The sequence below is a fragment of the Orbicella faveolata genome, unplaced genomic scaffold (assembly GCF_042242905.1).
Source record: "Orbicella faveolata isolate gen_17 unplaced genomic scaffold, um_ofav_v1 contig_27, whole genome shotgun sequence".
Lineage (NCBI taxonomy): Eukaryota > Metazoa > Cnidaria > Anthozoa > Scleractinia > Merulinidae > Orbicella > Orbicella faveolata.
In genome coordinates, this window is record NW_028301555.1 from 7772899 (window position 1) to 7796012 (window position 23114).

The 23114-nt window shown below is 41.1% G+C and overlaps 4 protein-coding genes and 1 pseudogene across 4 annotated transcripts in view; 1 reads left to right on the forward strand and 4 right to left on the reverse strand.

Annotated features, from left to right (window-relative positions):
* LOC110040845 (atrial natriuretic peptide receptor 1-like) overlaps positions 1-7002 on the reverse strand; it is a 21598-nt gene extending 14596 nt beyond the window's left edge. Inside the window, exons 1-8 of the mRNA XM_089296772.1 lie at positions 5471-7002; positions 4804-5052; positions 3928-4039; positions 3161-3362; positions 2631-2766; positions 1773-2000; positions 1031-1115; positions 770-869 (exon numbers count right to left, since the gene is read on the reverse strand). Coding sequence (XP_089152898.1) covers positions 770-869; positions 1031-1115; positions 1773-2000; positions 2631-2766; positions 3161-3362; positions 3928-4039; positions 4804-5052; positions 5471-5930 — 1572 coding nt within the window. The 5' untranslated portion in view covers positions 5931-7002. The remainder of the gene's footprint in view (positions 1-769; positions 870-1030; positions 1116-1772; positions 2001-2630; positions 2767-3160; positions 3363-3927; positions 4040-4803; positions 5053-5470) is intronic.
* Positions 6993-9921, forward strand: LOC110040862 (solute carrier family 22 member 15-like). Its single transcript, XM_020746129.2, has 2 exons — positions 6993-7579; positions 8783-9921. The coding sequence occupies exons 1-2, from the start codon at positions 7024-7026 to the stop codon at positions 9718-9720; spliced, it is 1494 nt and encodes a 497-aa protein (XP_020601788.2). The 5' UTR covers positions 6993-7023; the 3' UTR covers positions 9721-9921.
* On the reverse strand, positions 8327-13425 carry LOC110040861 (solute carrier family 22 member 15-like). Its single transcript, XM_020746128.2, has 2 exons — positions 12594-13425; positions 8327-11977 (listed from the first exon to the last, which is right to left on the reverse strand). The coding sequence occupies exons 1-2, from the start codon at positions 13186-13188 to the stop codon at positions 11043-11045; spliced, it is 1530 nt and encodes a 509-aa protein (XP_020601787.2). The 5' UTR covers positions 13189-13425; the 3' UTR covers positions 8327-11042.
* A 2626-nt stretch (positions 13426-16051) lies between these two features.
* Positions 16052-16611, reverse strand: LOC110040844 (lysosomal phospholipase A and acyltransferase-like; annotated as a pseudogene).
* Positions 16612-18261: 1650 nt separating this feature from the next.
* LOC110056269 (lysosomal phospholipase A and acyltransferase-like) lies at positions 18262-22813 on the reverse strand. The gene is made up of 5 exons (XM_089296962.1): positions 22611-22813; positions 21071-21227; positions 20407-20618; positions 19694-19876; positions 18262-18938 (listed from the first exon to the last, which is right to left on the reverse strand). The coding sequence occupies exons 1-5, from the start codon at positions 22744-22746 to the stop codon at positions 18370-18372; spliced, it is 1257 nt and encodes a 418-aa protein (XP_089153088.1). The 5' UTR covers positions 22747-22813; the 3' UTR covers positions 18262-18369.
* Positions 22814-23114: the final 301 nt, after the last annotated feature.

Below are 23114 nucleotides of genomic sequence, written 5' to 3' on the forward strand. Positions count from 1 at the left end.
GCAGCTGCTATTGTTTTGGGGCTAGGGGCATTGCTTCTGTTGTTTGTTCTATTGTCCTCTTAAAGGGTTTCAAGCCATTCATGCGAGAGCTGCAACTTGACCCCAAAAAATGTGACAGGAGATAATCTGATAAGTTAATAAAGATGGTGAATTTTAAGCTCGGTAATGAAATGTGAAGGTGAATTAATCAACATGACACGAGCGTGGGACAAAGAAAAATTCTGAGTCCCCGACCTCCCGAAAACCGGGCGGGCGCTCTATCCACTGAGCTACGAGAACTCATGGAGAGCAAGGTCATTTAACTGAGTTCATATATGATAGGTGTCCTGCATACTGCTAGGATCAACGCTATCGAATTCATCGTGAGTAGTGATAAGTTAATAAAGATGCAGGACACCTATCATATATGAACTCAGTTAAATGACCTTGCTCTCCATGAGTTCTCGTAGCTCAGTGGATAGAGCGCCCGCCCGGTTTTCGGGAGGTCATGGGTTCGATTCCTGTCGGGGACTCAGAATTTTTCTTTGTCCCACGCTCGTGTCATGTTGATTAATTCACCTTCACAGGAGATAATCTGTTGTTTACGAACAACACATTATCTTGGTACCTCTTAGGGGTGAAACAAATTTCAAGCCAGGCCCCACAAAGCAGGATCTTAGTACCTCTTAGGGGTTCTTTACAAACTTTCCGATAAGCACCCCCGTCCTTTCTATATGGGAGTCCCCCCCGGGGGTTTTACACGTTTCCATGAAATATGTAATCCACTTACTGAGGGTTCAAACAGATTGACGCTGTCTCTGAATACAATATCTTCTTGTTTAACCTTCCATGTTTGATTCTGGGCAAGATCGAGCTCGAAAATAAGCTTCCTGCAACAATATAGTAACTGTTACACCGATATTTTTCGTATCAAGGGAAAGGTATTACGTGACTTGTAACGTTACGTGAAAAATTGCAAAACAACCTAAAAGAACATCTTGGTAGAGGGCCAGAAGATCATTGTTTTCTAATAGGTAAGTGAATACCTTACCTGTAAACGAACACAAATACCATGGTAACAAACACAAATCCAAACACGGTACAACAGGCAATGATGATATACGTGGTACTGTTCTCTGCGGTATGAAACAACAATGCATATCAGTAGATAAATCACGTATCCGTTAATTCCGAAACATAGCACAAATAAAGGATATTTCAGTATTTAAGAAAATATCATTAACCTTGAAATTGATGCGCAGCCAGCTGGCGTTCATATTCTACCGGCATGTGACCATATTTGACTAGTGTCCACTGGAGCTATACTAGACGTACAGTCGAAAGACCGCTATTGAAGCGGATACCGTCCAGAAAGAGACACTTTGTCTTGGTCCAATCCACATACGAAAACCGTATAATTTTAACCTTTCGAAAGCTGACATCTCTCTAGCCAGAATCGTAATTTTCTTCAATTTTGCACATCCATGTTCCGATTTGGCTTTTCAATGTTTCGTTTGAGCTCTTTTACAGTTAAAAGTCGTTATATGTTGTGGTAATGACCAGTTGGTCAGTGCTAAAATTGCCTAAATATTGCATGACTTAGCCCCTTTAAGAAGCGAAGAAAAGTACCAAATAAAGGGTATAGAAGAAAGCATAGGAGACTTTAGAGGTGCATAGGCAGACAATAAGATAACATGCACAGTAGAAGTACACAGTTAGGAGAACGACAGAGATACCCAATGAACGGGCAAGGACAAAATAGGGCTTAGAAGAGCTAACTTCTTATTGCTTACCGCTATCTTTGTTACAAAGCTCCCCGTCCCACCCACACTCAGGACTGTCATTAGGGGGCGTGGTTACCCCGCCCGGCCAGATGATAGTGACACCTGGTAAAATGGTAAAATTGTCGTTGTATCGAGTGTAGTACGCAATGTCTTCAAATCTGTCATCGATGAGGGTTTGAATCACATAGTCAGGATCTCTCTCGCCATTCCTGTCCATGTACACTGGGCCTGCGATACCTAGTGGTAAAAGCGGTCTCCAGTTAAAAAACAGGCTCACACGCACGTTCTTCTTCACAACTGAGCCACATAGACATGAACAGTCTAAAAACATTTGCTGAGTTTGGGGTAATTATAACCTACTATGGTGAAATTAATATCGTTTACACTTAAAAAGAATCGAGGCTGAAAAGATTCCTAAAGATTGTGTTGAATTTTACCACTCTCCACTTACAGTGGTAAACTTTATCACAAACAGGATTATTTCTACCTAAGGTAATGCAAATGAAAAGCAAATGAGAACACCAATGGGGATAACCGTTGGTGCCGTGTTTTGGTACCACTACCACGTTCCATTAAAATTTCCATGCTTATTATATGACGCTACCAGATTTCAACGCATGCTCTTTTTGTAGTACAGACAAGGTACAAACTGGAAAAGTTAGAGTAAACAGACAAGACAGTACACTTCAAGAATCTTCAGGTAATGCCTACTTTTGCACGACTGCAGCTATAGAAGATGCCCCAACTTGTGTTATACTACTGCAATAGTAACATTTTACTACCGTACCTAGTATTTACCTCTAGACTATTGCGGAAGCTGTTTAAATCAGTCCTTTGCGATACTAGGAAAAACGCAAAACAGCGTACCTTCGTAAAGTCTGTTATACGTTCTCTTTGCAACTTCCAGGCCATTTCTGATACTTTGTCCTGATTCCAGTGTTTCGTTTACAGCCAAGGCATACAGCCAAACTGCATCGTACATTGTTCCGGCGTAAGCTTCCACCTGTGACGAGCAAATATCATACACTTCTCGGTAACTAGCCCCCTTACCCCAAGGTGGACATCCCTCGTACCTAGATGTACGTCTAACTTGACAACTGTCCAAGGCAGACACCTTCACCATGCATACACTTCCCGGCTAAGACAGACAACTCCGTATGGCTGACACCTTGTTAATGGAGACACTTCTCTATTCTGGCTATTTACGACAGACTCCTCTAAGGCGCGGTAGCCATCTAAGGCATCCACACCTTTTTAACGTGGACAGCATACCTTTCTAAGATCAAAACCTCTTTAGGGATGACTCTTTTCTACGTTGTATAGTCAAGGCTGCACACAAAAATGTCTGCTATTCAGGATAATGGACTCTTGCTGCTTCAACATGCAGTAAAACTTACCGTTCTATTTTCAGGAATGTCTACGTGAAATGGCTCTTGTTTCATTCGCTTTTTGATGCGATCCACAAAAGCTGAGACTTTCGCTCCCGACCTCTTCTCTGTGCCAAACTTCTGCTCAATGTTCAAAACTCCTTCGTAAGCCTTCTTAGCGTCATTGTCTCGGCCATCATTACCCATCCATGTGTTGTTACCAATGTAAGAACTACATTATATGTAAAATTCACACATTACTTCAGTAAGCGTGTTGCATATCAACGTGAGCTTAACCTCTTCCAGGCGTTCAGTTATTTAGTGCGCAGCGAGAAAAAATGGCGGAGCGAGGTAAAGGAGAGAGAGAGGCTTGGTGCAAGGAGCAAACGAACGTTTTATCGCCCTCACGCGCCTCACTTCTCCCCTATTTTTTCGTCCGCCATTTTTCGCGCTGCGCCCATATAACTAACTGAAGGCCTGGTATAAGTTAACCTCAGCTAAACTGAAAACCTATATCTTTAGGCGCTGCAACGCAACCGTCCTTTTTGTCTGCGGAAAAAGCCTTTTTCGAAAACGGCCGCGTCTCTTGTTATATAGACCTTTCCAGACGTTGTTTGAGTCGCCAGGCGAGAAACTGATACATCAGTCATACAAGTCTGTAATGTCACCCATGAGTTCGTTAAAATCGTATTTGCGCGGCAATCGCGCGCTTTGTGAAAAATCACGAGTTGAGTTTGAGTCTGTGATAAACTTGAAGTTAACTCCGTCCTTTAACGAAATAAAGAATATTATCTCACCGTTTAGGCAAGTGGACAGTGATAAATGCGTAATTTCCATTGAGAAGCCCAAGATCCAGAAAGTTTAACATGATTTCACGGATGTCGCCTCCATCGCACAGAAGAATGAAAACTGTAGATAAAAAGACGTCATTCATAAATTAAGCGTGATCCATATCTAATTTCTCCTTACAATATCCATACATTCTCAAATAGACAGGCGACGAGAATAAAGAAAATTATCAACTACTTTGGACTCGATGTATCACCAAGTTCTACTGACTAACAATACTGGGAATAAACAAATCACAGGATTTCACGGGAAATGGAGTCACTAAAACGCAAAACAATTTACGAGAGAAAACATGCAGTTGATTAGACATCTAAAGCTTAAGTTTCCAGCAAACTTCTTAAATTTTGGCTGGGAGGATTTCATAGATCTTACACAATTCGCGACAGCAGTTAGGCTGGCACTATTAGTTCTGCCTTGAATTCTTAATGTTGATTGGTCGATGCTATCGACCAATCAAAGAAGACCGTGCTCAATTGGCAATTTTGAACTCAGGCCCCTTCCTCGTTACGCCGAAGAAATTTGAGAGCGGCTGTTCCACTCTTGAGCCATAGAACATCGGTCATTTTGGATTTGTGGTTGAAGCCGAAACTCGGTCAGGGAAATCACGTGATTATCGTAACGTCATCGTTTTCGAAAAGCTCGGTTTTCAAAATGTTTTCCGTCCACACTAACACGCAAAGTCGGCGTTTTCAAATCCCTCCTTTTCGAAAAGCTCCGTTTTCGTGACGGTTCAGCGTGGACGGTAGGTCTAAATGTAGAAGTAAAGCTTCGTTTTCGAATTTCTCTGGCGTAGTGTAGACGAGTCCTCAGTTACATCTACTTACTCATTGCACGTTTAGCGGCTTTTTGGATTAGTTCAGCGTGTCTAACAATCCGACTTTCCAGAATGTGAAGACGACCAGGAATGAACGAGTGGAAATGCGCTACGCTGATTCCGTGCCGCAGGAGTTCGATCTTCACCAGATTCGCCGCAATCTGCCAAATGTCGTCAGTAGAGGCAATTATGGCTACACGCTTCCAGCTGAAATGTTCCATCAGGCGTTTAAGCAGTTTTTCCATCTTTGTGTAGGGACCTTGGAAAAATAATACATGATCATAGAGTTAATATTCTGTTACTATTAAGTGGGCTGTACGGTTGGTCTGATGGCTTTAATGGTGAACTGATGAAAACTGCCTTTTAGCACTTAGCCTTTCCTTAGAGCCGCGCTACTGTGTGAGACGTATAATTTCTTTTCTGTTTGGATTCGGCTCAGGTTTATCAATCTCAATGGAAAATTCTGTAGGGTTCAATCGCTCATCTGGAAGAGAATTACTCCTCTAAAAAATTCTGCCACTGACGAGTAAACCGTGTTCGTCTTAGTTACCCAGTTAATATTCCTTTGAAAGATCCTAAACGATGTGGAAAAATAGGAAAACAGCAGTCCATGTCTGTTTCTTAAATTTTCTTCTTGGATACACCTGTACATTCCTTCGAGGATCTTTTTAACTCACCTACAGTTCGAACAAAAGTCGGAAACGTGTTTCTATTTGACAGATGAGCAGACATACATCCCCAAGATATCACCGGCAGATTCCACTTTCCAGCCAACAGGCTGATGTACTCGCACACTCGGTTGCATCCACCGCCGATGAACGCGTCAACTCCTCGCTTTTGCTGCGCCCAGAAGTTCATCACCAGCGGTAGCGCAGTGTTGGGCGAACAGTTCGTGTTGCCGAACACGAACTGTAGCCGATGGTTCGGTAAAATGGAGGGGTCCTTGTTGATGTCTTCAACAGCAATGGGCATGGCGGCAGCTGTGGTTCGGCCAACATCCCACTCTCCCGTCATAGGAGCCAAGGCGGCGATGGTGATATTCTGCTTCTGTTGCCCAGAAACATTGTAGTTGTTTGTTGGGAGGAGATACAAGTAGAAAATACACACGGCAACTACGCCGTGTATAAGAACTCTCATTTGGAAATTTGAATGGAGCAAACACTGAGCTAACGCTGTGTTACTCTTGGTTCACTTCCAAAAGCGCAGCAGAAAGTGAATAACAGCTATTCTGTCGGCGTGTTACAAGTAAAAGGAACATTGACTCTGACGCACGTCCATGCGATAAATGACGTATCTCGATACTCATTGGTTGAACTGGAGGAAGCTTGGAAGCCGATGTCGGAATCTCGCTGCCTGCGTAACGGTGGGGCTTCATACAATCGCAGTTGACGCCCATAATTTATTTTTTCTTTTTCCAAAGGATGTTTTTCACGTTGTGTTCAGCCTCGTCAAAACAAGCACGCCTTAGGCAAACCGAATATAATGTAAGAGCCTTTTCACGTATGGAATCTCTTGTGGTAAGCTTGCCAGGCTGAAAACTTACTATATACATTGACAAAAATGAGACTCAGTCGATTGGCAGTGTTTGGTCGACTGAGAGACCTAAGACCTGTTTTACAGGTTAAACTTGAAAGAAACTTGAACCCTGAAACTTACTGATCATGATCAAAGTACCAGAAACGGTTCAACCAGGATTTAGGGAAAAATATAGTTTGATAACAAATTTGGCTTGAGTCTAAGACTTGCGTCTTGAGTCTGACCACATTTTTTGGCCTAAATACCTCATATCCCGTTGATTCCAATTACAAAAATTAACGACTTCTTCATTCGATATCCCGTTTTATCTGATCTAAACATTCCATATCCCATACACATTCTCCACGAATATCTTTTATCCCGTTAATTTTTTAAATATCCCGTACCGAAAACCCCCGATAGGGCTTCGATTTAGAGAGTATCGTTGTATATAGCTGTATTTATTTGTCACTTACATTTTGACTTTCCCTTGGGGTCGAATAAGACATATCCAATCTCATGTGGTCGTAAATTGAGGGAATAGAATGTGATATGTATTTTATTTTTGTGACAAGAAAATAAAGGTCAATAAACTGGAAGAGATTTCAAGTCGAAGTATTCCTCTCGCACCCCCGCACAGTGCTCCAACCGGAACTCGCCCCAGCTCCTTTGCGTGTTCGTGCCACCTCATCATGGAATATTCGCCGGCAACAACATGGACTTCGACAGTGCGTTGAAGGTCGTCGGCGAATTTGGCCGTTATCAACGCAAACGGTTCATCTTTATCTCACTTTCGGCATTGCCAATGTTTTTTCAGATGCTTCTTCTAGTCTTCGTAGCAGCAACACCGAAATGGCTCTGTCCAGAAGGTGGCAAACGAAACTTAAAACATTGCAAGTCCCTGGAGAGTTGTTGTGCCTTGGACGGTTCTATCTGCAATGGAGCGCAATTTACTACGAATTTTACGTCAATCGCGACGGAGTGGAATCTTCTTTGTGGTCAGACATACAAGAATGAACTCACACAATCTATATTTATGGCCGGCACGTTGGTCGGGGCGCCATTGATAGGTGGTTTGGCTGACAAGCATGGTAGAAAACCTTTGTGGGTGATCAGCTATTTCGTGAATGGCGGCCTCGCATTTCTCTCTGGACTGTCGCCATCTTACCATATGTTTGTTGCTCTGAGGTTTCTCTTAGGGATTTTCGCTGGTGGAGGAGGCTTGATAATATTTGTATTGGCCACAGAATCCATCGGACCTTCATACAGAGGTGTGATATCAGTTTCGATAATTTTTCAGACTGCCTTTCCAGTGAACCCTAGTAGGGGTACCCTAGATCAAAGTGGTGTGAGGATGCGGGTGGGGGAGCGTCTGAAATTGTCGACTTCTGTGTTTTCAAAGTGCGCGTTCAGAAATCTTTGAAAGTATTTTTGCTTTTTAACGAGTATTTCTATTTTTTTGTGAGTAACTGTAAGATGTTTTCTGTGGGGTATGCTTTTTGGGAAGGGAATGTTAAAAAAGTTGGGGGAGGGGCTTGAGGGTATATTTTTGATGTAGATATTTTATTGTATATTTTTGGAATTACATGTCGCCTTCATTCACACAATCCAGGCTTTTTATTCTATTGTTTATTTTTTCCTCGAGTGTCATGATCTTCACCCTTCTGAGGGAACAGTAATCATAAGTCTTGACCAGGTTTCTTTGCAGGCTGGTTTTCAGTTAGAGTCATAATCAGGAGCACCGAATGATATGATCAAGGAGAAAACAACCATACAAACATACATAAACTTTATTAACATGTCTTTATATCTAGCCGATGGGGGAAAAAAACCCTCTACTAATTGGGACACTTAGTATAATTAATAACCTACTATTTTCTAATGAACTATTAAAAAGCCTGACAACAGAAGTAGAATGCTGATTCCACTTATGACTCCATCATGCACAACTGTATGATGTAGTAAAAACTAGATTATCTAAGTTGAAAGCAGAAATTTCTAGCATTGCAATTGGTTGATTCTTTTTTCTTTTTTTTTTTCTTTTTTTTTTTTGCTTCTGCCTCTGGACAATCTAGTTTTCTCTGGATCATAAGCAGTGGAGTCTTAAGCAGAATCTGAAGAAAATAAACACATTCTGATTCTTCCAAGTCTGTTTCCATTGACTGTATGACTCTGCTACCTCTCCTATTTTCAATTTTCACCAAGTCGTAAACCCACTTACGACTCTTCATCACTAGTTCAAACCAGCCTCAAGAAATCTTAAGATCATTATAGTATACATGTATGTTATAATCATTGTTAGATTATACAGGTGTTATCTGAGATTCCAAATTTTGGTGGGCTTCATTTTGTAAAAATCTCTCTTTTTCTGATTCCTGCTATTTTTGATGTCATGGATTTACCAACCCATCCAGTAGCTGTAGTTGAAGAAATTATGATGTAAAAGTACACTCTTCTTCTTTCTGTATCTACAGGTTTTGCTGGGACCTCATTACAGGCCTTTTTTGCAGTTGCTGTGGCATTGCTAGGACTGATGGCGTACCTTATTCCATCCTGGCGATATCTCACTATAGCTTCAGCTCTTCCATCAATTTTTGGTATATTTATAGTCAGCACAATTCCAGAATCCCCTAGATGGCTGGCCTCCCAGGGGAGATATGATGAAGCAGAAGCTATTTTGAAGAAGATATCCAAGGAAAATGGTTTAGGAAACAAATATGTCTCACTGCAGCGGTCAAAGTCCACATCAAAAGCAGGTCCTTCGGTACGCAGTTATGGAATTCTTGACTTGTTTAGAAACAGTACCACATGCATAATAACACTCATCATGGTCGTTAGTTGGTTCGTAAACAGCCACGTATATTATGGCCTGTCACTCAATGTGAAAAACCTTGGTGGCAATATGTATGTCAATTTTGTCTTGGCTGGTTTGGTGGAAATCCCTTCTTATTTGTTAACAGTCTTTCTCCTTAACTGGTCGGGCCGTCGCAAGTCTCTGTTTTATTTCATGATGGGAGCTGCTGGATCATGCTGGGCATGCATGAAACTACAAACACAGGATTCCACCAATCCTGGGTGGCTTTCTGCCTCAGCCATGCTTGGGAAGTTTTACATCTCTGCATCATTTGCTGTACTGTATGTTTATGCCGCAGAACTCTTCCCGACTGTTATCCGTAATATTGGCATGGGTGTGACGACTGTTGCATCACGTATCGGTGGAATTTTATGTCCGTTTGTTGTACTAATGGGAGAGCAGAGTAGATCTTTACCAATGTTTATATTTGCTATTATGTCTTTAGTGGCAGGTTTGGCTGGTCTGAAACTGCCCGAAACTAAGGGAAGACCCATGCCAGAAACAATGGAAGATTTGGAGAAATCAGAACATGAAGAAGTTAAAATTGTAAAAGCATAAATATTTAATCTTTGTACATGTCAACATGTAAAATCTCATCACATATCACCATACCTTTATTGCAGTGAAGGTTAGGAGAATTTAACCTAATCATGTTCTGTGATGACTATTTAGTAAATTCCTATCACCTCAATATACTATGTGGTTCTTTATTTATATTATGAGATAATATAAGATTAAAAGATCAAATAAGTCACTTTATTCAAGTGTCATTATTTAGCACTGCTGTGCACATTAAGGACACTACAAATCAAGAAACAAGTATTGTAAATAGAACTGAAAGAGGCACTTATTAAAAGGTTGGGGTGGATTTAGGGGGGTTTGGAGGGGTATTCGGTTGAACCCCTTAAATTAAAACAGCTAATGTCATAGAACTTTAAAAATTATTGGTAAATGCATTACTGCACCTTTTCAATATCATGCGGACTCTAAAATTCAAAGCTCAACCGACAAATGCGTTTTTTGCTACAGTCGATCAAATGTTCGGTGGCTCCTCCCAGCTTCTGACTATGTTGTCTGAACTGTGCTCAACGATTTGATTTGATCACCGTGCACTCAGTAGTAGTTGGAAGCTGGGAGGAGTCACTGTGTATTTGATTGACAGTAGCGAAAAACGCATTTGTTGGTTGAGCAAAAATCCTATTTCCAAGGACTTCAATTTAAAAAATTTTCCAGGGGAGGATGCCCCCAGACTCCCCTATAGGGGACCGCCTGTGGCTGCCCATATCTTGAACTTTTGTATCTGCCCCAGAAAGGGGTTAACTCAACTGAGTAAAAGTTCTGATATTTGCTTGGCTTTGACAGGCAAGATTTTGCAGCAATCATAGCTATCCTTTTTCAAAATCACTACAGTAGTTGCCTTTATAAACCAGAACTACAAATCATTCTTGGCATTATGCTTACGACATGGCTAAATAACTGCATTTACTCGCATGATATCTTATGAATTGCAGAATTTTTGTGTGGTGTATTTTGTACTCACACCTTAATTTTTGAAGAGTCTGGGTAGCTTCATTTATTTATGTTCAGTTACATTAGATCTACTTGCTCTTAGATCGGATGGCCGCCACTGTCCATCATGTGCTCGCAAGTACATTGGGTTAGTCAACATTCACAATGTAACAACTCGTTAGGTAGGCCTCCTTATCATTAATTTACACGTCCCACTCCTTTATCATGAATATAATGTAGCAGTGCAGGGTTCCCTTTTAATCATTTACCTGACTACAACACGGCCCTTACAAGACTAAGTAACCCACATGACCACTGAAATACTAAATTGGTCAGCTATTTTCATTTGGCTGATTTGAGGCTAGATCAATCTAATATGGATCACCATTGGTCTTTGGTTTCCTTGGATGGTTTTCCTCAAGCTCTGCAAATGTCTCTGGCATTGGTCTGCCTTGTGTCTCTCGCAGTTTCAGTCCCACTAATGCAGCAAGCAGTGCAGTACAGGCGAAAACAAACATAGGTAGAGAGTTACGTTGATCTCCAAGCAGAACAATAAAAGGTGCTACAATCCCACCAAGCCTGGCTGATAAACTGGATATACCCATTCCTGCGTTACGTACAACTGTGGGAAAAAGCTCTGCTGAGTAGACATAGAGAAGAGCGAAAGATGCTGAGATACAAAACCTGCCGACCAGAGCAGTAATGGATACTGCAGCAGCATTTTGGCCACCTTGTAGAAACATGCACAGGAAACAAGACACACTGGCACTGAGAAGAAAAAAGAACAAGCTTTGTCTTCGTCCGAGCCGCGCAAGAAGAACCTGAGTCACCAAATAGGATGGTAATTCTATCACACTGGCAAGTGCAAAGTTAATATACACACTTCCCCCAAGGTTTTTAACATTAAGGGCAAGTCCATAATACACCATACTGTTCACGCACCATGTAAACATCATAATGACCGTGACAATGCATACGGACTTGTGAGTAAATAAGTCAATTACTCCATACTGGGAGGTTTTAGTGTCTTCTTTAGTCGTGTCTGTTTTAAGAAATATAACCTCATTTTTGTTGGAGCCATTTTCCTTCTCTATGTTCCTCAGAATGTTTTCGGCTTCTTTTATTCTTCCTTGGGATGCTAGCCATCTTGGAGATTCTGGAATACTTTTGAAAACCAACAAAATAATGAAAGATGGAAGAATTGTAATTACTGTCAAAGTCCGCCAGTCACGGATGAAATAAGCTTCGAGTGCCAAAACTACATAACCAACAGCATAGAATGCCTGCTGCCAAGTGCCGGCTGATCCTATAATAAAAAGCAAAAACTTGGTAAGTTGTAGCCTGCTTCAGCCCTCCAAGCTGATAGATTGTGGTTTAGATTTTTACCAAAAATTTAGCTGGCTATTTAAAGCAGACAAGTATTTCCAATTAGCATGAAACCTCTAAAAGTATTGTTACTACCCCTGGATGGGATGCTAGTTTATCCAAAAGAATATCCTCTCACTCCCCTCCGCCCTTGAGCATTCAATTTTTCAGTGCCCATGCAGAGAGGCACTGGGTAGCTTGAGGATAAAGTCTCCTACTCAAAAACGCATTTAAACAGCTAGAATTGTATTATTTTGTATCTTTCTAGTATGAAAATACCATAAAACTCCAATACTAAATGCTGGGCGTACATTTGTAAATAGGGGGTTTTAATGGTCTTATTTTCGAGAGGGAACGGAGGACATCATCTAAGTGTACTAACTTGAATTGCGTGACAGAGCATTTGTGTCACGCAAAATAAAATCAACATGGCGCTCTAAAACAAATTGGAAGCAAAAAACCGCTGTAAATTTCACTTTCAAAAACTCAGGAAAAAGCTAACTACAAAATATGCAAAATCAACAGTAGACAGTAGACAGTTACAAAATTTCACTTACCTCGATAAGAAGGACCGATTGATTCTGTCGATAGCACGTAAGTGATAAGGCCTCCTCCGCCATTCATAACACCCATAGCGAATCGCAAAGCGATGTACTCTTCATAGGTCCCCACAAATGCAGACATCAGTGCTAAAACACCTCCAACTATATAAGCGAAAAGCCACGGCTTACGTCGGCCATATTTGTCGGACAAAATACCGAAGATTAGAACTCCGAACATGTACCCAGCCACAAAGATCGATTGACTTAGCTCGCATTTGTAGCGATGCCTGCACGCTAAGTTCCATTCTGTCGCGATGGATGTAAACTCCGTGGAAAATTCTGCTCCGGGACAAATAGAACCATCCTTAACACAACAACGTGCGTGGCTGGAGTTGCAATGTAAAATGTCGCCTTCTGGAGAAGGGCATTTCCACTCCGGGACTGCTCCAACGAAAACAACAATCAGCATTTGAGCAGCAAGGGGAAGAGAGATGAGACTCACTACGAAATAGATGCGTAGTTGATGGCGGCCAAATCCCCCAATGTGTTCTAGTGCGGAGTCAAAATCCATTCTTTTTGGAATTCTCTGACTGATCGAAGTAGATGCCATCAATATTTGCAACTTGACAAAACGTGACCTGCGTGTTCTTTGTTATATACGAATATTGTGCGGGGTTTTGTTGGTTGCTTGGATCTCGTTTGTTCGTGGAAGGTATTTTAAACAGCTTTGTTGATGTATTCAAAATTCATTTCAGAGCAACATGGCACATAATTGACCAGCCACGTCATTTCCTATAGGTAACATGCAAGCTCACGTGCCTAAGCTTATCTTCGTAAAATATTGTGGGCAATCTTCGTATCGGGTATATGCCACAGGCAGCCCAAGCTTCAGTGTGTTTTGCAACGACTTTGTATGGGAATTTTTCTTCAGGATCATATGCTGAAATAAAGTTATTAATGCAAAAAAAATTCACTCGCCTCAACATAGGGTTTTCTTTGTGTCTTTGATTCAATTTGGGTGCAAATTGTGTCCATTTTAGACGGGTTCGTGGATTACGAATTTTTTCGATGTCGTTGTTCTCCCTTATAACTATGGGCTATATAATTATGTGCAGCCGTTTTGGTCATAAATAGGATATAGATTCACGAAGAACGTTTTAGCATAATGACAGCTTTTTAAAGACAGCTCCATTCACTAAATGTATTTTTTCCCCTTTCACTTTCAACCTCGTTCCCAGCCTCTCTTGTTGCGTCATGATGTTGCACCGCGACGAAACAACTACAACCCGAGCCTTGAATTGAAATTAACAAAGTTTCTAATGCCTGTAAGCATAGTGATTTGTGAACATGGTAGTAAGTACAAAACTTCTCTGGTATCCAGGAATAGGTAGAAATCGATCAGAATTCATCAAAGTCCTCAAAAAGTTGCTTGAAAGCGAAAAGTTCCCTTGAAAAATTCGAAATTTGGAGAAGTTGCCAAAACGTTACCGCGGCAAACTTGTGGACAGCCTGCCTTAGGGGAAGGGGTAGTGACGGGGATGTGGAGGGTTATGGGCGGGGTTGGCTCCCCCACTTTTTTAGGCTCTACCATCAGAAATATATGTGCTAAAAGGGACTATGTTTTTCTCATACAGTGACAGTTGATTTTGACAAAGATATCTAACAAGACCAGAATGTATTTGAAGTAATCATTTATTCATCTTCAACAGGAGCCATAATCGGGGACGGAGACCGTAAGTCTCCGATTCGCGCGTACCTATGATATGGGACAATTTTTCTATTTTTAGAACAAATTGCGCCATCCTGACGTCATATATCCGCGCGGATTCACGCACATGTCGGGGGCTCTCGCGTGGATGTTGTCACCTTGTGTGATCAAATGGTGAGAGTTGAGAGATTCTCTTGCGTATTTTTCACAGCGATGACAGGGAATAAGGCAGGGAATACGAACCAGGGCGCTTATATGTAGTTTTATGCTCTGAGCTAACGGAAAAGGTGGGTTTTCAGGGTCGAAAACAAGACTTCAATCTCGCGCTGGGAATGAATAATAAGATCTGCTCACGCTATTACGCGTATGTTTTTGCGTTTGTTCTGACTTAAGAATATAGCAAGAAAACTCTCTACTCTGGTATCGAGTTAATTTGTGAGTTTCTCAGACAATGGTTCATCATAACCAAAACCTGTTTTGACGGTTTCTTATTGTTTCTGCTTGTTTGGTGAGTTTGCAAAAGTTTTTGAAAGGAAAGTCTGACGCGTACAATTAGCTCATTTGCATAGTGCAGTTCGTGCACTTTCAAGTCCGAGTCGGTGTTTTCAATTGTCAACAAATCTTGACAAAGATTTCTTTCGTTATCTTTTGTGCTGAGCTGCTGTAACAAATTTCACGAACGCAAAAAAGGCTACTAACATCATGTGTCTTTCTTCAACAAGCATAGTGAAGTTTTACACTGCGAAAATGAAAATGGACAAGGAGTTTTGATAACTCGATCAACAAAATCGAAATCGTTATTGCAAGTTTATTAAAGAAAGCGTCATCGTAACTTTGCTGATTATTTTTGCATTATTCACATATTTTCAGTTTAGCTTTTAACATGTTCTCAAACATTTATCAATCTTAAACATATTTAAAAACTATAGAGTTATTGTTTGAGTTCGATGTACGCTTTCACACGAAAGTGCGGTGGAAGTACAATTTGTCATGTTTACTGACTGTACAAAACACGCATCAGCGGGCGCTCTCATTGATCGACAACAGAGAATTTAATGGATTTTTACACGAATAAAACTGAGCAGTATCTACGGACCTAAAGTTATTGGGCCTTGATGAAACATCAAGCGTTGCTTACAATTCAAGCGAAACTCAAACTAGCAATTATTTTGTTTTACTTTTCGGTCGCGATAGACTGACAAATTCCTCGCAAGCGTGTAGCAAGAGGAGCTAGGAAACTATGAAGTCCTGAGGCTCTGCTATATCTAAATATATCCAGCTATTTTTTTGCTGTGTAATGGAAAAGCTGTTAATCTTCAACATATGTGAAATTTAAAGTGGAGTAATGTACAGCTCATGTAAAGAAGCATCCGTCGGAACACAACTTGGTCAGCGATATATGTAAGCTTACAGCGGAACATACCTAAATTCGACACTGTCTTACTTCACTCAAACTGGAGCAGCTTACGACGAAAATACTTAAGCAAAATTCCAACAGACGTAAACGCGTTGAGTTGTGGGCCAAAAACATGAAAAATTTCGGGAATTTCGGACGCCGTTTCCCCCGCGCGACATCCGCAAAAATCCTCGCAGCATGTACGCGCGTGTGCCGCAGGCAATGGCGCAATTTGTTCTAAAAATAGAATTATCGTCCCATATCATGGGGACAACCCCAATACTAGAAATGGCGCGCGCTTACGGTCTCCGTCCCCGATTATGGCTCCTGTCTTCAACTAAATTGTTCCAGGACCAGCCATTCGAGTCATTAAAACAGCACAGACTTCATATAATTCAGCACGTTAGGGTCGCTCAAAACTCCATTGTGGTTTATCGACTGATATCCCTTGAGTGTAACATCGCAATCCTGCTGCTGACTCCAAGTATCGCAGGCCTCTAAACTGCACCGATTCACTGTACCGTCGCCATCACCATAAACCACTTCCGGTTGCTTATCCGGGAACTCTCCGTCATGACCAAATATGTAGCTCGCTGAGGTGTGCACGCCAGTGCACACCAAGCAATGCAAGCACGCGTTGGGCGCATGCGCAGTAAACGGGTATATCAGGGTTTTAACCAGGTTTCTTCGCTTGATTCCGAGCGGGAATCCGATGTCTTTGAAGAAGTCGTCGTAATTGTTCACGGTGTACACACGCTGAGACATCATCCGGGTTCCACAGTTCTAGGCTTGGCATCATCATGGCATTACTGATCATGAGTGACGTGCGCTGCTGTTCTCTGACGTCAAGTGGGTCCACAATGAAGTGTGGGATACCAAGCGTGTTACCGCAAGAGAAAATACTCATCATTTCCACCACGCCGCCAAAGACACCTATCAATCAATAAATCAATCGATTCTAGTTGTAACGGGTACATATTAAACGGTCGCAATTAGCAAACGGGTTACGTTTGCCTTGCCCTGGCATATTCATCCGAACGGGAACAAATACGGGTAGACAGTACGCGTCATTTTGCGCGCGCTGTTGCGGTGCACTTTGTTGAGTAAACTGCTGTGTTTTTCAGCATTCATAACGACGTTTAATCGTTCAGCGCTCAATCGATAGTTTGTTCGTTTCTCGAATTTTGTCATAGTTTTGATTGATTGGTAACAGGGCTTCGGGTCGTCCAATTCAGTCTGTTATCATACTCGTGATTAACAAATCAGACTCCCGCTTCGCGATCGTCCGATTTTGTTAATCACTCGTATGATTACAGACCGAATTGGACTCCACTCAGTCCTATTACCATTACTAATACAGGTTTCCTAGGAGGTTGTAGTCTAAGTACTTCTCTTTTGAATTTCCTGGAGGAAACTGAAATTTTGTCTCTTATATCATTTCTGATTCAGGCAAACGTAACAAGGTAATAAAGTGATCTGATTTTAATTGAATAATTTCCGTGCCATCAGTACCGTGAGGCCCATAACATAGAATGCATTTTTGTAAAACACAAAGGCATCTACCCGACAGCAAAGTGTGAGCTTAACCGAGACAATCACTTCCTCTATATCTTCTGTAATACTTCTGAAGTAATGAATAATTTTAGTTATTCTCTTTTATGTTTGTGGATTTTGAATGAAAAACAATCATTCCATTTTTATGATATTTACGCGCGGGAATTAAACATCTTTGTGTTCTAATTGTTTGGCTGTAGCAATTATACTGTTAAGGTAATGGCAGAACAAGTTCATACCATAAACACGACGAGCTGGTCTTTCAAAGCAATGAAAATTACAGTTGCAAAATTCCCTTTAAGATATCTGCAATACGCACTTTTAGAATAACGGACCGACTGACTGATGGACTGACTTTCTTCGCCTCCATTATTGGGTCAACGCTTTTGTTACGTCTCCAGTCCCCCCTTTGCATGGCCTGCAGTGCAGCCGGACGTATCAAAAACTTTGATGTAGGCTTGTTAAGTTGAATCTAAATTGAATCAGGTTGCCATCTCCTTGGTAGCAGTGAGGAAGAGCGCCACAGCTTCGAGGTGACGAAAACCTATAACTCGGAAAATGGCCATTCTAATATATACTTTTGGTCACAGGGGAATGAATGGGTTACTATGTCGATCAGTCGATTTTCTAACCTGTTCCAGGCTCGCTCAACTAATGGGAACGATTAAAAAGCGGGGAATGAAATGAAAAACGAGCGGGGGTTGGGAGACTTACCGAGGATTACATTCACTATACTGTCTGTTAGACGGTACAAGATTGTTCTAACTCTCCGGTCTGTGGATGAAACCTTATTATTGACCATTCAAATGAAAGCTATTGAGCAGTACTTTCATGTGGTACTGTTTTACAAGGTGGTTCTAACTTTGAAGTCTGTAGAGGAAACCCTGGTGTGTAGCCCTTCAAATGAAAGCTATCGAGAAGTATTTTCATGTGCTGTGCAAAGGTGCTCTATCGTTTGAGTCTGTGGATAAAACTAGGCAAATTAAAGCTGAGGAAAGCTCCACAAATTATTACGCAGAACACTGTTTGAGATAACAAGTTTAATGTCAAACAGAAATGGTACTAAGATCAATACTTGTAACCAAACAAGACTGAGTAAAATGACAGCAATGCAAACAGGTTTACATTCGCGATCAGATTAACAGAGTCTCGATATAACTCAGCACATTTTCATCGCTCAGCACGCCATTGTGATTCACCGATGGGTATTGCTTCAGAGTGACGTCATACAGCTGCCGCTGCTTCCACTTACTGCAGGCCTCCAGACTGCGTCTATTGACTGTACCATCTCCATCACCATACACAACGTGTGGTTCAGTATCCGGGAATTCACCTTCGGCAAATTCGAAATTCGCTGCCGTGTCCACCCCAGTCCCATACAAACAGTGCACGGTTACATTGGGAGCATGCGCTGTTAGTGGATACGAGATGTTTTCCACCAACTTTCGTAGTTTTATCCCGAGTGGGAAGCCCATATCTTGAAAGAAGTCGTCGAAGTCGTTGACAGTGTATGACCGTTGCGGTGTTTTAGCCAATATTTCATCCGCTGACCATAACTCGCGACTCGGCAGCAAGAATACGTTGCTGGTGGCCGTGCGTTGTTCGCCTCGGACGGTCAGCGGGCTCACGAGGAAATGTGGGATACCGAGCGTGTTCCCGGAGGAAAATAGACTGACTTGCTCTGCAGTTCCGCCCCAGACTCCTAGTAGACAAAAGTTAAAGCGGATAATAAGCATGGAAGAATACCAATAAATCTAAAAATCGTGGCCATTGAACTTTTCAGGATCTCCAGAGAATTGAATTGTCAAGTGCTTTCTTAACAGCACGATCTCAAGATAGTGAAAAACATTTCTAGATCATAAAAAAAACTTTGATTTTGTAGGACAGAACTTGACAAATGACAGGACCCTATTAGGAACGATGGCGAGGATGTTTTATTGCAAAGTGTACAAAATTGAAAACGGAGGCAGAAATCATTGCTAGATAACAGGAAACTCAACAAAAATGAATTAACTTTGTAGAAAAGTACTGGACAAATGATAGGGAATCATTAGGAAGAGAGGCCTAGGATGAATATCGATGGCAAGGATGGATAAAGATTCTAATGATCAAACTTGCATGAAAGGAATGGTAAAAGACTTCAGCAAACAGTAAATAGAGAAAGGAAAAATATCTTGGAACAGTTTTGAAAAAAGCTAGAAATTGGGCTGTTGTAATCCATCAAAACTGTAGTAAGCCACCTTAAAACACGAAATGGAGAAATGGAACTGCCGTTAGCCTAAATAGCGCTCAGGTTAGCCTAAATATCATTGACTCGACAGTGGTTAGCTCTTAATAATTATAAGGGTTAGCCCTTACAGACACCCTTATTCCACATTGATTCTTAGCTGTAATGCCCTTTCGTTACTTCGCCATTTCATGTTTTAAACACGCTCAGTTAAAAGAATCTTTTCTTACCTGAAAGAGCAATCCACTGGAAAATGTACATATCTTTCCAGTCTTTAGTTTGTTTGTTCAGGAAAACCAAAGTGTAAGGACATCCTAAGCTGTGACTAATCAAAGTGATTTTCTTGTTGCCGTTTGCTGAGTAGGTGTCCTCGACCAGTTTCTTTAGTTTGGCAAAATATCCCGACTGTGATTCTGTCGAGGAACAAATATAACCTGGTTGAACCATCAGTTCTCCCTACTTGTTACCATACATTTCGTTTTATGTAAGTTTTGAGAGTTTGTTATTGCATCGAGACAAAGTACCCGTCTCATTGATTTTCTTTGGCCGCGTTAGCCATTCGAAATTCGTTTCTTTCCTCAACCTCGATCCTAGGGTCCTCTCTCTCGAGGTAAAGAGAGGAACTTGGGAACGAGGTTGCTCTTTTACGTCATCATGCGTCAAGCACGCACTGGTCACGTGCTACCTACCAGGGAGAAACCAGAAACTGCAAGGGACCGCATACGATAAACGCTGCCAACGTAGGATCTACAAGAGATCTGATCAGCCAAAAAAATGTATGAAGACAAACAATAGACTGCAAGGCTGATACTACGTGAAAAACGTTTCGAGACACCAACATGACAAACTGTTGCGATCCTACTTTATCGATTCTTGTCATGTTGGTGTCTCGAAATGTTTTTCACGTAGTATCAGCCTTGCAGTCTATTGTTTGTCTACCTACCAGGCCCATATCGGAAGTCATACGGAGCTGCTTTGACGGTCACGCCTCGTTCATATCCCCAAGACACAAGCTTGTTTACCACTGGTGCAAAATATTTTATCAAGTTGTCGGTATCCAAGTATTCTATTGTGTTCGTGTCTCCAAATCCGGGAACTCTCGTTTCCACGCCAGGCGCGTTCTTCACAGTCTTGGTATTTTCGTCGTACACAAGCCTAAAGTTCGTTGGAGTGGAAAAGAAATGAAAATTCATTTTCAAGTCGAAGGCGTATAACTAGTGGGCTGTCCTTTAAGCAGAAGTGAGCCTAGAGTTTGTTTTTAATATCAAGAAGAATCTTGCTGACGTTCAAGTTTGCTTGTTTCTGATCTCCTTCAAATCAAGGCCAACCCAATTCAAGAACACGTAATGACCGGGTCACGAAATGACCGAGTCACGCAATGACCGAGTCACTCAATCAGCGAGTCATGCAATCTTTAGAAAGCAAAGATTACGTGACGAAACAAGGTCCATAGAGCTCATAAAAAGGGAGACTAACTGTGACCCAACAATGCATAGTGAAAAATACCCAAAAAGCAACCATAAGAGAATATGCGAGGAGATAACGACTACCAAGGTAATTAATTTTGAACCAAATCCAAAGTTCAACATTTTCCAAGTTTCCATTACCTCATGTTATCTACCCAGCAGTTTATGGCGTAAGGTAGCAGCGAGGATTTCTTGAGCCATAATGTGAAGTAATCTGAGGTTGTTTGGGAACAGTACCAATGTAGAACGCTTGGTTTGTTGAGTTTCGCTTGCAGCTGACTTCCACCGGTACCGGGCACTGGGGAAAAAGTGGAAAAGAAACAGAGAGGTAGACATATATGTGTATCTCGTCAAGGCCCCGTCCACACTACGCGTGAAAAGTTTGAAAACGGCGTTTTCACTCTGAAAACGCAGCAAAAGTTTTCCGCCCACACTACGCTGGAGAAATTTAAAATCGCAAAAATCGCTGCTCATTTGGGTTATGGGTGCTTGCCCGTTATACATAAACGATTTATTAAGACTAAATAACAGCCAGCACAATAGGAATACACGGGGCGCTAATTTTACCATTTTACCGAAAAGATTTAACACAGCGAAAGAGGGAGGTCGCACGTTTTCTGTAACGACTATTAAATGTCGGAATCACCTCCCCCTTAAGCTGCGCGCCTCTTCATCTGTAAATATCCTTAAGAACGCTTTGTACAAACATTTCAAATTAAGTCAGCTCAAAAATAAGATTTTTACTCCTTTTTTAAATAATAATTTTTAGATTGCGATATTTTAGTGATAATCTTTGATTATTGTTTATAGTAGATTTTTAACTTTTAGTACATTTAAGAGGGCCACAAATTTATTAGTTGATAAACTATTACGTGTCACCCTCCATGAATAAGGTTTTGATTTGATTTGCGTTTGATTTGCGTTTGAAGAAGGTTCCGGCAAGGAAATCACATGATTATTCTGACGTCATCGTTTTCGAAAAGCTCTAGCTGTTTTCAAAATGTTTTCCGTCCACACCAATCAAACGAAAAAAGTCAAAAAATGGACCTTTTTTTACTGATCTCACGCCTTTCCGATTTTTTCATTCAAGCAAAAAGTAAGCCTTACCCCTCGTTTAATTTCATAGTCAATCCGTAGTCAATCCGTCCTGTACTTTGATACCATGACAAAGCAAAGTATAGAAAGTTATTTTTTATCTGTCAAGGTGACAAATTGATCTTGAAAAATTGCCAAAACGCATTGAGGAACACCCGGGAGGCACCTTGCAATTGTTTTACACGTCAAACTAACGCGAATCGAATTCTTATGGAATGCTTCTCTAGACCAGAAAAATCGGAGTCAAAAAGTTAAATCTGTACCGAAATTTTATGTTATCGCATGCACAAACTAAAAAGATATCGATTACACCTAAAACTGAAAGAAAGATTTAAATAGTGCTGTTACGTAACTCGAGAAAGACGAGAAAGAATTTTTCAAATAAGGTTTATATTCCGATGGTAAAATTCCGGCAAAATCAAACGAATGTGCTTTCAATGCTGAATTTCATACCTTTTCCTGGCCTAGAACTAAGAAAATAGCATAGTCAATCGATAGGAAGTTTTCTCGATCTTGGTTTTAAATCTGATTGATCCGGAAGAGACATAACAATTTTTTACTGACAAATTAAAGAAAACATTATTACCAATAATTACTGGTGTCTTGATCCCGTTCTGTGAAGGCGGTGGGCTTGTCGTTGGCTTATTCCACAACCACAATCCCTCACCACTATGGAGAAGGCAGATCAGCGCTACGGCTTGAAGAAAATCCCTTCCCTGCATTTTGAGCGTGAATGAATGTTGATTGATTGTGGCTTATGTGACACAGCTTGAGTGTAATAAATACACTCCGGAAAAGACGAGCGACCTCTTGAATTCTGCTCAAACCAATCACAGATTAGAGATATATTCAGCAATATCCAACAAAAGATGCGAGGGGAATGGCACTACTAGGTGGTTCGGTAAAGTCGACAAGCACTTTCAAATACCGCTGGGTTTAAATATTCTTTCTGCATTTGGTGCATCTTAGGGGTATTATTTTAAAACAATGTTGCCACTAATGATTCTTTTACCATACAGCTGCTTACATCTTTTTATTATTTTTTCTGCGCAACTTAACAATAAAGATCCTATGTCAAACAGGTGAAGTT

Bases quoted from the DNA above. Each gene is read 5' to 3' on its own strand.
- LOC110040862 (XM_020746129.2), top strand. From the start codon at position 7,024: ATGGACTTCGACAGTGCGTTGAAGGTCGTCGGCGAATTTGGCCGTTAT. The intron at 7,580-8,782 runs GTGTGATATCAG...CTGTATCTACAG, and splicing joins CATCGGACCTTCATACAGAG to GTTTTGCTGGGACCTCATTA.
- LOC110040861 (XM_020746128.2), bottom strand. From the start codon at position 13,188: ATGGCATCTACTTCGATCAGTCAGAGAATTCCAAAAAGAATGGATTTT. The intron at 11,978-12,593 runs GTAAGTGAAATT...TTTTTATTATAG, and splicing joins AATCGGTCCTTCTTATCGAG to GATCAGCCGGCACTTGGCAG.
- LOC110056269 (XM_089296962.1), bottom strand. From the start codon at position 22,746: ATGCAGGGAAGGGATTTTCTTCAAGCCGTAGCGCTGATCTGCCTTCTC. The intron at 20,619-21,070 runs GTAATGGAAACT...AACGAACTTTAG, and splicing joins TGCTGGGTAGATAACATGAG to GCTTGTGTACGACGAAAATA. The intron at 19,877-20,406 runs GTAGGTAGACAA...GTTCCTCGACAG, and splicing joins TGACTTCCGATATGGGCCTG to AATCACAGTCGGGATATTTT.